At 30.4% G+C, this 14,136-nt stretch overlaps 1 protein-coding gene across 1 annotated transcript; it reads right to left on the reverse strand.

Moving 5' to 3' along the window:
* Nucleotides 1-1,537: 1,537 nt before the first annotated feature.
* LOC131637094 (cyclin-C1-2-like) lies at nucleotides 1,538-6,880 on the reverse strand. Its single transcript, XM_058907675.1, has 10 exons — nucleotides 6,782-6,880; nucleotides 6,432-6,502; nucleotides 6,207-6,313; nucleotides 5,179-5,218; nucleotides 4,645-4,689; nucleotides 4,320-4,438; nucleotides 4,061-4,175; nucleotides 3,870-3,920; nucleotides 3,560-3,707; nucleotides 1,538-1,914 (listed from the first exon to the last, which is right to left on the reverse strand). The coding sequence occupies exons 2-10, from the start codon at nucleotides 6,461-6,463 to the stop codon at nucleotides 1,822-1,824; spliced, it is 750 nt and encodes a 249-aa protein (XP_058763658.1). The 5' UTR covers nucleotides 6,464-6,502; nucleotides 6,782-6,880; the 3' UTR covers nucleotides 1,538-1,821.
* Between the last annotated feature and the right edge of the window lie 7,256 nt (nucleotides 6,881-14,136).

The following is a 14,136-nucleotide window of genomic DNA, read 5'->3' on the forward strand; positions in this document are numbered from 1 at the left end:
AGTTTAGAGTCAAGAAAAAGGGACATTATTTCGGCTAAGGTTTTGTCATGGAGGAACAAGTTTGATGGTGGACAACATAAGAGAGAATGGTTGATTCAATGGGAAGGGATGGATGTTGGAGATGTTACTTGGGAAGAGGAAATATTGTTGAAGAGTCAGTTCCTTGATATGCGCCTTGAGGACAAGGCTAATGTTGCAGGTGGGGGTGATGATAAGAATGGATCAAACCCCACGAGTGATAATGGGGATGTGTTAGTTAACAACGATAATGTTATGCCTAAACAATGGGTATATGTGAGAAAGAATAAGAAATGGAAGTAATTGAGTAATTGACCCAATTAATTAGTATTCTCCAAATAAATAGGAATTGGCTCAGTTAGTCAGTATTCCCTAGGAATGACAAAAATATTCATACTCGTGGATATCCACGGATAAAATCTGACACGCGTAAGGGGGATAGTTTAATAGATATTTACGGATAAAATAGAATATTTAAATACCTGTTTATTAATGGATATGAATATGTGTTTAATGTTATTTGTACTCACAAATATCTGTATCCATTAATAAATTATAAAAATTACTTAAATATTATTAGTTTATCATACTCTATCTTTTATCTTCTAAAAAACTAAAAAACTAGTCTCCTGATACCTATATATTCTATACAAATTTTATTGGCCATCTCATATTTACGTTTCTTCCATACTCCATACCTCACTTCAACAATTCCACCGTCCAACCAACAAGTACCGCTATTTTTCCGTCCAACAAGTGTCATCCTTTTTACTCCATCGTCGTCCTCTATTCCACCGTAACTCACAGTCACAATATCATTTTTTTGTTAAAAATAAAATGTATGAAATATTAAACTTTGGTGAAATGAAATTAATTGGATGGAATTTTGTTATTAAAATAAGAAAGATTTGTATGAATGTTATGTGATAATAACGTATTGTGTTTTTAAAAGAAACTAAAAAATATTTTTTTCAAAACATAATTTTAAAAAAATAGTGTTATCCATGAATATCTTAAAATTCGCGGATTACCCGTTTAGCGGATATTCACATAAATAAATGGCATATATGGGTATCATAAAAAACCCTAAAACACAAATATCATACCATATGTCCCCATAGATATCCATTTACATCCATAATTCTCCAAATAAATATAAGTTGGCTCAATTAGTTAGTATTCCCCAAATAAATAGGAGTTGACTCAGTTAGTATTTCTCTTATAAATAGGAGTGTATGAGACAGTCACTAGGAATGATATTATTTCAGTTTTTCATATTAGGGTTTAGGCATTGAGAGAATTGTTTTCTCAGACTGAGGAGCAGTAGCTTTGAAAATACGAAAATACTTTATACTTTCTTATTCATTAATAAAATAATTTTCTTCATCATATTCTATCTCACATCTTATTCTATCTTACACCTCACCTCACCTCACCTCTTACAAGTTAGTCGGCTTTGAAAGGATGACTGGGGTTTAATAAGTACCATGCAATTCTACTTTTGACACATGCTGAGAACTTACAAATAGATAAATAAATTAACTAGGCGGGAGTCTTTCCTCATCAAGAATCATATAGTATTTTTCATCCAGTTGACTCTTAATAATACACTTGACTGACCACAACAGCCAAATACTATGTGCACATACTATTCAAAACTACAAGAAAGCCCTCTAAAGTACAACATGGCAATGTCATTGATAACAAAAATATAACTTTCTTTTATTCATTCTGACCAGCCACTAGCAAATTATTCCATTCCAGTTCCACATATTCCACAACAACGCTTTTCCGGACTCGAGCTCATAGCTTGTGGAGAGCAGCATTAATTCTCTCATCAGTGAACATTCTGTTGCTTTCATAAAAATCAAGTATCTCCATTGATATGTTCTTGATCTGTCCAAAAAAAATAAATTCCTTAACATACAATTTGATTTCTCTATCAAACAAATGATCTCATTGCAAATCAAGTATCTCTTACAAATTACTACAGTAGCAACTGTGTTTTCAGATAATCTTATTGCAGATTCTAAATTCTAACACCAATGTGCCATACTACAAATATCAATAATAGTGGACAAGATAGTCCACAAGAGAAACTCGTTAATTTCTTTTCAGCAACAACAAAAATATTGTAATTTCTTTATTAATTTGGCATGGACTCGGGTCGGTTTTGAACACAGAAGATACTCGTTAATTAGGACCCATGATGACAGTGTAAGGAATGATTCTGCTAGAGTTGTCAAGTCATGAATTTAGTATGCATATAGCTGATCAGAATGGTAGTATATTTAACGCAGCTTATCACTTTGTTTGTTAAGAGGAGAAGAACAACAAAAATTATCGGGCTTGTTACTGCTGCATATTGTACCTCTGATGACTCCATAACAGTTGAAACAATGTTAAGGTCTCTTGGAGCCGAAGTTTGCTCCCATGGCGATGCATTCACCATCTTCTCCAACAGCGATAAAAGGATGTTACAGAGAGATCGACAACCGGTGCCTCTAGTCATGGTGGACCGATGTCTGGCGATTTTGAAAATGGTGCTAGAACCACTGGGACTGATGTTTTGTAGATCTCTCCAAACATCCCGTGGATTGGCATCTAACGGTTTTGGTTTATTCATCAGATCATCTAATTTATTCTCAACCTTCATAAATTTTCACTCCCTTTTTCTTGCTACGAACTACGGAGAGTTTGTTCATGCAAATTCTTGGGTCTCTTCCCAGTCGTCCGACCCTTAATCCTCTTACATTTCGGGTTTTATTCAATCTTCATCAAACCAAGGGCTTGTAAGTTGGTATTGTCTTCCCCAATTGTTACACCCTTTCTCAATATCTTTGAAACTTCTGAGTTCTGACTAGAGCTATAGAAAATGACTCCCAATCTCCATCAAGGTTCTCTTGGCACCAGGAGTGAAACCAAATCATTGGTTCTTCACCCTCCAAGCCCACTGCACGGATGAACTTCTTGCTCCCCAAAGAACCTTTTGGCTCTTTCTACCCATCCTAGAGTATCCTTTTTTATAAAATCTAGTAACTCTATTTTTTTAGCCCACATGTCGCCCGTAGTCAGTAACACTAGTTTCCCCTCGTATCCGACAGGTCAGACCAATAGATAGAAACTCAAAAACATAATTGTATAAAAATTAGTATATTATTTACTAAATGATCATGATTACAAGAGTTTCCTCCTATAATCCCCAAAGTAAAGCTCCTAAAAATGAATAAACAAACAAACGACGATAGAAAGGTTAAGAGAGTTAAGAGGCTACAGAGCTTCAGAATATAATGAGTTAAATATGTTTTTTTTTATCCTCGTAAAATACCTTCCAATCAAACTTATAACTAGAAGTTTTTTTATTCATGTATAGTCTTCATTTGGTGATTTCAAGGACTAAATCTAGATGAAAATGTTCACCAATATCATCAAACGGGGGACTAAACATGGATGAAATTTTTGTGGAGAGTGGAGACTAAACTTGACAGTATAGTATTTTATAGAGACTAAAAATATATTTAATCCAGATTGGAATACTCACCACATTCATATCAACTCGAAGTTCTTCATACCAGACAGTGGTGTCTTTCTCCCTTAGTACACTTGCAATGTATATGCAAGCTAAGGCAATTAGATGTGGTGGGTGTACAAGCATTAGGTCCATCTTGTATGTGTCATTAACAAGCCCCCTGTCCGCATTGGCGTTCTTGTTTAATTAGTCTCATAATTGAATTCAACAAATCAATGATATAACAGAAGTTACAATGCCAGCAGCAGTAGCCATATGACACAGCATAACAGAAAATTATGATTAATGGTGATGTAATCTGTTCAATACGAAGAACTCTTACCAAGTTAGTTGAGTCATGCTTAAATCATTCAGACCCGCATCCTGAAGAAACCTGGAGAATTATCATGATAGTAAGTGTGAAATTATAAATAAGTGTAATCTTAATGCAAAAATGAAGGACCAGTTCGGCCATTCATAGTATTTGGAAATATGAAGACTGAAAGAAAGGAGCTTCGAATGCCCAACACTTACCCGGAGAGGGAACGGTAGGGGTGGAATACAACCAGGTAATAGTTCAATGCTTCTAAAATCTTCATTTCCATTTCAAGTATGTCCTTGATTTCATACCTATACTTGTCATCAGCATCTGCATACGAAATTGTGCATTCGGAACATTAAGGAAATATACTAGCAAGCAAGAGACAACTTTGAAAACAAATAACTCACTTTTAATATCAGAAGTTAATATGAGGCAAAATAAGACGAATTTATAGACTAACTAACAGCTTACATAATTTCTTAATGTAAAATACAAGCAGCCTAGCCTGCACTGTGCTTTCTTCTGCTTTTGATGCTAGATACAAGCAGGTTGGAGCTACCAGGCGTGGATCATATTCCGTCATACTCTTCCTTAAAACAAAAAGCATAAAGATAGCTCTTAGACGATACTCGCTCTGTCTTATTAAGCGTCGTTTAAGGTTATACACATTTCTTAAGAAAATAATCATAAATAGAGCAAAAAAATACAAGCAATCCACCATCTTAAAAATAAAACAGGAAATTCCTATGATTTCAGGTGTATTCTTTCAACCGGCTTAGAAATTTAAGACGCATACCTTGTGTAAACACGCCTCATGTAAGTAACTGCAGTAGCAACGACCCTGAAAGATTGACCAACATATTAAGTGTTCCACAATGAAAATAATAGACAAAAGATTAAGTTTTGGTAAAATGAAGAAAAACATCTATCACTTTATTACCAAAAAGGTTCAGAACAAAAACAACTCCTCGCAACTCACTCTTTTACACGTCCATATAAATTTTTCAATGGAGGAAGGCAAGGATTTCTTAAGTTCCTCAACCATTATTATTAATGGGAATATGAATGCTATAGTTTCTTTTTAATTTGAACGATTTCCATTTAAAACGAATCAGATTATGAATATTATAGTTCTAAAAACATTCGAACCTAGTCAGATTATGAAACTCGACATGAGTCACAAGAATCAATGTAATTCCCTGAAGTTATATAAATAACCAACTTCAAATAAACGTAAATAAAATCCTAAATTTTACAAACAAATTTCATTCATGTTCTGTTTGCCCAAAGGAATAGAGTTGCATATATTCAAGAAGTACACAGTTCACACCTCTGCCTCACTTTTACTTGTTGAGCCAACTTCAGAATATCTGCACAAGCAAGAAAAGAAAACGCGGGAAATCAGTAACATTAAATAATGAGAATTACTTTTATAGCAAATGAAAGACATCAGTACAATTTCCATAGTGATTTACTTTTATACAGGTTTGAATTCCTAAAGTCCAAACACAAGAATCAGAAAAGAAAATCATGAAAAACATTATAAGATTTAAGAGAGCAATAATCGGTTTAAGAAATTCTCTTCGCAATGCATTGTGGCTGTTGGCCTATTCAATTCGTGATCACAGTTGGATACAGAGTGAGATGTCATTGGCACATTTATCCATACTAAGAAAACACGCTTTGGGCAATATTGAAGTGTTATCGATTGCATATGGCAGACTATGGCGGAAAGCACACAAACCACCATTTTTTACCATCTTTCACAAATTGGCCACGGCAATTGTCAAAATATCCATAAGCGCAATCCACCATGGCACCACCATGACCGATATTTGACGACACTGCAATAATGGCCACATGGCGTTTCACTTTTACACTAGACTTTGTTTGGCAATACAAGTTCAATATTTTTACACGAGTGCTACTATACAGTACTAGTAACAACAACAACAACAACAACAACAACCAAGCCTTATCCCACTAAGTGGGGTCGGCTACATAGATCAACTTTCGCCATAATGTTCTATCTAGAATCATGCTTCTATTCAAATCGTTAATCACAAGATCTTTTTTAATAACTTCTATTATAGTCTTTCTAGGTCTTCCTTTTCCTCTAACTGTTTGACTTCTCTCCATCTGATCTACTCTCCTTACCACCACAAAATCTACCGGTATTCTTTCTATCTCCATCATGATATTCGAGTACTAATTCCTTAACCCTTTTTATAAATTTTAAGTAATCACTTAATTCAAAAACATAAACCGCACCGTCCCAAACCATTCTCTCCAAAACCCTCCATTCAACATAAAAATCGAAGAAATACACATAGAGGTAGAATAAAAAAGAGAGCATACAATTTGACATGTGCATCTTAATGAGCTTAAAATCCTCAAGTGTAACACCCTTTTCTTTGTCAAGTGGATTCACCATATCCACATCTTCTTGATCCAGAAGGTGCTTGCTGCAACAGACACACACACACAACATCAAGCAAATCAGAATCTCAAATTAACCACACAAACCCTACACAAATGACATAAAGAGAAAAAAGATAGAATCATAAAAGAGATGAAACATACTAATGAGATGATGTCCAGAAATTGGCAGCCATGATTTCTTCAGAGATCAGAGAAACAATCCAAGAAAATCACTGCCAAAATAAATAGATATCAATTGAATGTTCAACCTTTCTATCAATCATCAACAATATAAAATAAATAAACAATAATTTGGTAAAACAAGCAGCAAAATGCAACAATATACAGCATCATATTTTAAGCAAAAATTACGGAAAAACACGAGCAACGCAGCAAAATTTTCCAAGACACGAAAAACATCACAAATTTAAGTACTTATTAAACATGAAAAGAGTAAGAAATTAACAAAAATAAGGAAGATGGTTTTAGAGAGAGAGAGAGAGAGAACGTACAGTAAGAAAGAAACATAAGAACTAGTTCGTGTTCTTGGTTTCAAATCTTAATAATGATTGATGATCGATATATTCCACGGTGTTCGGCATGAGAGTTGCTAGTAGCACCCCACCACTATTTTATTTCTAAAAGCAAAATATTATTATCATTATTATAATTTTGGCAAAATATTCTTTTTGGTCCCGTAAGTTAACCTTAACATTCATTTTGGTCCTTTAACTTAAAAAAGTTCATATTGGTCCCTTAACTCTTCAAAACGTTTCATTTTAGTCTTTTTTGTCTCATTAGCGACGAAAAAACTCAGAAATCGATCGCTAAATTCGTCGCTAATGAGACAAAAAGGACTAAAATGAAACGTTTTGAAGATTTAAGGGACCAATATAAACCTTTTTAAAGTCAAGGGACTAAAATGAACCTTGAGGTTAACTTACAGGACTAAAAAGGATATTTTGCCTATAATTTTAGCTTAATTACTTACTTGCCGTAGTTATTTAACTTAATTTCAGGTTTCATTATAGTCTATTATCTAATAAATTAAAGATTAATATTATAAAAATAATTTAACTAGTTAACTTAGTCTTTTCCATTAAATTTAAAAAAAAGTTAACTTCTAATGATGTGTAGCAAGATAATAAAACAATACTGAAATATATATATATATATATATATATATATATATATATATATATATATATATATATATATATATATATATATATATATTGCAGTTAAGACGTCAACGATATATAATAAAGGTAAAGATAAAAATAGTGTAAAATATAAAGATAATATCAGAGGTAATGGTAAATATAAATATAATGATAGATGCGGAAAAAGTGTTGAAAATATTGAAAGACGTGATTTTATTTATGCAAAAATGCTTACAAAGAATGTCAAATCAGGAATTCCAAGTTTTAGGACTGAAAACTCGAATGTCTATTACAACATACAAATGGTTCTTTTATAGACAAGGATCCACACGGAAAGTATTGTAAACTTAAGCATATTTTTTTTTACAATAGATAATGGCCCACATGGCCTGAATAATTCAAATAAAAACGAAAAAAACTTTAATAAAGTAGAGACAATAATTCAAAAGTGAGTCTGAATGGGAGATAATTGAGGCCAACAAGGGGGCCAAAATTGTCCTTTTGCTTTTATCTTCAATATAATTAATCTTGTCTCAAATAATGCTGACAAGAGTAATCTCCATAATCTTATCGTGAACTTATCTTCGAAATAATTGAATGCTTTACGGAATTCGGATTATCAAAGGTCTATAATTCCATAACAGTCATCTTCATTAATATTTTCAGAAGTGCTAGAAGCACTATCAATTTCAAATAATACAGTCATAGCTTCCTTAACCTTGCTTAAAAATTCTTTATGACTTGAAGCAACAAATAAATAGGCAAGTAATTTTGATCAATCTAACAAGAATGATGTATCTTCTAGTGAGATGGTCTTTTCTTTACAAAGACCATGATGAGACTTGAATCAAGTATCAAATCTTGATGGAGAAAGAAACTTTGGGTTAAACTTTAACCACTATTTAACAGAAAAATTATTTACTAATAATTGAGTGGAAGAGGACCCTTCCCATAATGGTTTAGTTGAAAAGGTCCAAGATGAAATCCACATAATTCCAAAAACAGCACAAAAATATAATAAAGACTTATAATGAGGACAAGTAATTTTTTCTGTAAAATTGTTGAAGGCTTTAGAGGCATAATCCCTAAATTTATCTAAAATTGGTCCAATAATTTGGAACAAATGAATAAACCAATTAGGAAAAATTAGTGAAATATCTTTGTTAAACCATATAAACCGAGTGTGGTTAAAAGGTTCAACAGACAACAGATTGAACCAAGCATCCATGTAATCAAAGTAAGAAATGTATTGTGGAGTAAAGGTTCTATACAAAGATTTTAATTCTGGTGAAGTTTGTTTCCAATCAAAAGGAGATAAAACTTTATTAATTTTGAATTTAGAGAACTTGACTTTAGATTTATCAACCTGATTTGTCTGATAGGTAAGAGTAATAGACTTGGAATCAACCAAGATAAATTCGTAGAATTTTCTGGTCTTAGATGGATCTTTAGGTATGAAGAAAAATCCCAGAGGGAAAATTCTTGAAATATTTTGTAATAACGATGAATTTGGAGTACATTAATTTGTTTCTAAAGGTAATATTGGTATAGACAAATCTTTAGTAATGAAAGTTGATTTTGGTAAGGAAGGAGGAGGAGTATAATACGCTAATTTAGACGGGGAAGCTTTCTGAAGGATTAATTTGAGAGGTAAAAGCCAATGGGGTTAATAAAGTAGGCTTAATAGTTGTCAGAGGAGTAACAGGAATATGAGAGGTAACTTTGCAAATAAAAGAAGGAGAACCTAAAATTATTTCCTTATCTTTTTTATCTTTAATGGGAGGACTGTAATCATCTCTGGGGTCAACTGGTTTTTTACTCATGTTTTCCCTGTAAAAATTCTCTAGTTAGAAAATTTGATAATGAGTTTTTAATGCCTTGAATATGCTCAATTTCAAAATCAAAACAAGAAAGTAATGTTTGCCATCTAGCCAAAATATGTTTTGAAACTAAATTTTTAACATCTTTTTGTAAAACACTTTGTGCAGCTTTGCAATATGTTTTTAATAAAAATGCTTTTGAAAATAAGTCGTCCTGAAATTTTGTAATGCACAAAACAATGGATAAAATTTATTTTTTAATAGTACTAGATTTTAATTGAGTTGGGTTCCAAGTTCCAGAATAATATCTGACAACTTGTTCCTTTTCCATTCCTGGAAGTATTTGTTCTAAGATTCCCCCAAAACCTATGTCTGAGGCATTCATTTCAATAATAAGGTTGGCTCTAGGATCATGTATTCCTAAACATGGTAATTTCTTAACTATTTGCTTTAATTATAAGACACTTTTGGTCATTAAATCATCCTAAGAAAGAGGATTCTTCCTAAGTCTCTTGCATAATGGTATATAAATGGTTCTTAAGTTGGGTATAAAGTCTGACACATAATTTATACAACTTAAGAATGTTTGCAATTGGGTTTTATCTTTTAATTTGTCTTTAAATTTACTAATAAATTCCAAAGATCCACTAATGGGGGTATACATGCCCTGGGAAATATCAAAACCCAAAAATATTACCTTAGATTGAAATATTTTAAGTTTTTTCTGATAATACTAAAGCATTATCCTTAATTATCTCATAAAATTGGTTCATATGTTGTATATGTTGGTTTATAGAATCTGAAAAATACTAATATGTCATCTAAATAGACCATGGTGAAGTGAGAATAATCATTAAATATAATGTTCATAATATTTTGGAACTCAGACGGAGCATTTTTTAATCCTAAAGACATGACATTCCATTCATCGTGACCAAAGGGCACCACAAAAACGGTTTTATATTTATCTTCTTCTTTTAATTGTATTTGATAATATCCCGATTTAAGATCAAACTTTGAAAAAATACTTTTATTATGTAATCGGTTTAACAAATCCTTTTTAGGTATGAGATACCTAATCCATTGTAATGCTTTGTTTAAAAGTTTGTAATTTATTACTTACCTATGACTTCCTCTTTCTAATTCAGAAGCATTAATAACATAAAAAGCTGAGCAACTCCAAGGAGACTTACTAGGCCTAATCAAGCCTTTGTCCAAGAATTCTTTTATTTCTTTTTTACAGTAATCTAAATGTTGTTTTTTCATTTGTATTGGCCTGACTTTAGTAGGGATATTTACTTCCTTAAAGTCAGGTTCATATGGCAAAAAGATAGTGTGCACTTTTCTTTTCCAAAAAGCATTTGGTTGTTCTGAACAAAGTTCCGTTATAAATTTATTATGTATATCTTTAATTTTTTTCTTGAATACTTAGGGATTGAAGCTGATCTTCTATCTTTTTATAGTGTATTTCCTTATTAATAAAATTAATATGTTTTCTTTTATTGTTAATTTGATTAATAAATGATATAGCTATATTGTTAACGGTGAAATGGTAGAGTAAAGCTAGGAAAATGATTCCTAAAATGATGGACTCATGAATATTTCTTACTAATAGAAGAGAGGTTCAATAACAAATTTGATATTTGTAGATTTTAGCACTAGATGATTTATATGAAACTTGTAATTTATTACCATTGGCTCCTCGTAAGGATTCTTTAGTTTTTTCATAATATTGGGTTGGAATTAACCCTTCTTGGATGTAGTTTAAATCTGCTCTAGAATCTATCAATACAATTAATTCATAAGATCTTTAACAATGAGATTTATTTTACTATACCATTTGTGTGATATTAATTTTTCTATTGTGTTAATATAGCCTTCTTGGTTACTCAAAATAATAGCTTCTTCATTATTTCTAGTTGAGCTAGATTAGGCTAATAAATTTTGATTAAGTTGATTTTGAATAATCATGTTTCCTTGTAACTCTAAAAGTTTAAGGCAAAATACCATTTTTCGTCCCTTAACTTTACCTCGGGGTACATTTTGGTCCTTTAATTTTTAAAATGTTCAAATAGACCCCTTATCTATTAAAAAGGTAGCACGTTAATCCTTTCCGTCTATTTGAAGCAAACGGACGTTAAACAGTGTATACGTGGCGTTTGACGTGTATATGCTTTGCACGCGTGGCAGATTATGTGGCATGTTATTACCAAGGTCCAGAAAATTCTAAAAACTCATCAAAAATTTTACACACACCAAGAATCAAACTAAGGACACGTTACTTAATTAACACCTTGGTATACCACTATGCCTTGCTCAATTTTGTTGCTTTTTGTTCCTTCTGCAACTATTTATTCAAGTACTTCAGCCATTTAATAATAATGATAATGATAATGATAATGATAATAATAATAATAATAATAATAATAATAATAGTAATAATAATAATAATAGTAATAATACTGCAGCCATTTATTATTATTCCAAAATTCTATTAATAATAATAATAATAATAATAATAATAATAATAATAGTTATAATAATAGTAGTAATAATAATAGTAGTAATAATAATAATAGTAAAATAATAATAGTAAAATAATAATAGTAAAAGTAATAATAATAATAATAATAATAATAATAATAATAATAATAATAATAATAATAATAATAGTAATAATAGTAGTAATAATAATAATAGTAATAATAGTAATAATAATAATAATAGTAGTAGTAATAATAATAATAATAATAATAATAATAATAATAATAATAATAATAATAATAATAATAATAATAATAATAATAATAATAGTAATAATAATAATAATAATAATAATAATAATAATAATAATAATAATAATAATAATAATAATAATAATAATAATAATAATAATAATAGAGTTAAAAGGTAGTGCACTGACAGTGTAAAATAATTTTACACTGTCATCCAATAGAAAACCATAAATGTGCCATGTCATTAAGTTTTTTTTTAAATAAAAAAATGATTTAATTGGATACATGGGTGGTGATTGGTTGACAGTCAGTGCATCACCCCTTTTCTCATAATAATAATAATAATAATAATAATAATAATAATAATAACAATAATAATAAGAGAAAAGGGGTGATGCACTGACAGTGTAAAATATTTTTACACTGTCAACCAATCACCACCATGTATCCAATTAAACCACTATTTTATTTAAAAAATAATTTAATGACATGGCTAATTGATAGCTTTCTATTGGATGACAGTGTAAAACTATTTTACACTGTCAGTGCACTACCTTTTAACTCTAATAATAATAATAATAATAATAATAATAATACTGCAGCCATTTATTATTATTCCAAAATTCTAAAAATTCTAATAATAATAATAATAATAATAATAGTAATAACAATACTTATAATAATAATAATAATAATAATAATAATAATAAAACTAATAATAATAATAATAATAATAATAATCAAGATTTTTGAGTTGAAATAAAATGGTTGCAGTAGTTAAATAAGTAGCTACAGAAAGAAATAAAATCAACAAAATGGATTATGGCCTAGTGGTATAGCAAAATGTTTGTTAACCATAATGTCTTTAGTTCGAACCTTGGTGAGAGTAATTTTTTTGAATAATTTTAAGAATTTTCAGGACCTTGGTAATAACATGTGCCACGTAACCTGCCACGCGTGTAAAACATATACACATCATACGCCACGTATACATTGTTTAACGGCTGTTTGCTTCAAGTAAATGGAAATGACTAACGTGTCACCTTTTTAATAGATAAGGGACGAAAAAGGGTATTTTGCCAAAGTTTAATTTCTATCTCATCATCCTAGATTTTTAGAGTTCTAATTTCATTTTTTAAATTACTAATTTCTTTTTGTAAATCTTTAATAGAAACAGTCTTTTCAACTGGTTTCTTAAATAGATCCATAACATTTTTAAATTTTACTTTCTGAATATTCTTTTTAGAAATATCATTCTCGTCTATAATATTTTTAACGTGTCTGATGAAAGCATTCTTGCTTTCTGAGTCTTCCATTTTGTCTAATATTCCTATTAAGGTATTAGCTTGATTATTTGTTAAAACATTAATTCTTTTGTTACAATTATCACAATTGCAGAAATCTAGACCTAAACATTCATCAAAATTTGAATCTAAATTTTCTGAACTATTAATTTGATGTATTTCGTCGTAAGATGATTCTTCAGAGGATAAAGATCTCTCTTCCTATGAGTTTAATAAGATATTACTTAAAGTAGTTATTAAACTTTCTGTTAATTCTTCGGAAACATCTAAGTTACTTAGTTGATTAATTTTTTCTTGAACTTTGTATTTATTAGCATAATGTCCAAAACGACCACACTTATAACATTTAACATCTTTGTCTTTAGGTTTAGGTTTATTATTGCGTTTTTGTAAGATTTTTTACCATGATTTTTCTTGTAAGGTTTTTTTATAGAATTTTGAATTGTCTTTATAAGATTGCTTCTTACGATAATGAAAGTTTTTTCTTCCTTTACTAGCAACTTTTTTACTCTTTGGGTTCGGTTCGGTCCGGTTCGGGCTCAAACTATTGAGTCAAGCCAACCCACATGTGAGAAGTGAAGGCCCAACTTCCGACCGTTTTGTTATTCGGTTTTTTCCGATTCGGTTTATTTCAGTTCGGTTAACAAACTCGGTTTTTTCGGTTAGCATTTTATTGGCCCATAACAAATTTTAAGCCCAATTTTAAAATCAGTTGATCTCTTTTTTACAATTTAAGTTAGTCATATTAGTTACTGGGCCAATTTAAAATTGTGGCCCAACTTAAATCATTAATTTTTCATTTTCAAATTTAAATTTGTAATTGAATTACTTTCATATTATTTAAT

The sequence above is a fragment of the Vicia villosa genome, unplaced genomic scaffold (genome assembly GCF_029867415.1).
Source record: "Vicia villosa cultivar HV-30 ecotype Madison, WI unplaced genomic scaffold, Vvil1.0 ctg.001914F_1_1, whole genome shotgun sequence".
In the NCBI taxonomy this organism is placed as follows: domain Eukaryota; kingdom Viridiplantae; phylum Streptophyta; class Magnoliopsida; order Fabales; family Fabaceae; genus Vicia; species Vicia villosa.

Bases quoted from the DNA above. Each gene is read 5' to 3' on its own strand.
- LOC131637094 (XM_058907675.1), bottom strand. From the start codon at position 6,463: ATGGCTGCCAATTTCTGGACATCATCTCATTA. The intron at 6,314-6,431 runs GTATGTTTCATC...TGTCTGTTGCAG, and splicing joins TTCTGGACATCATCTCATTA to CAAGCACCTTCTGGATCAAG. The intron at 3,708-3,869 runs GTAAGAGTTCTT...CAATGCGGACAG, and splicing joins AGCATGACTCAACTAACTTG to GGGGCTTGTTAATGACACAT.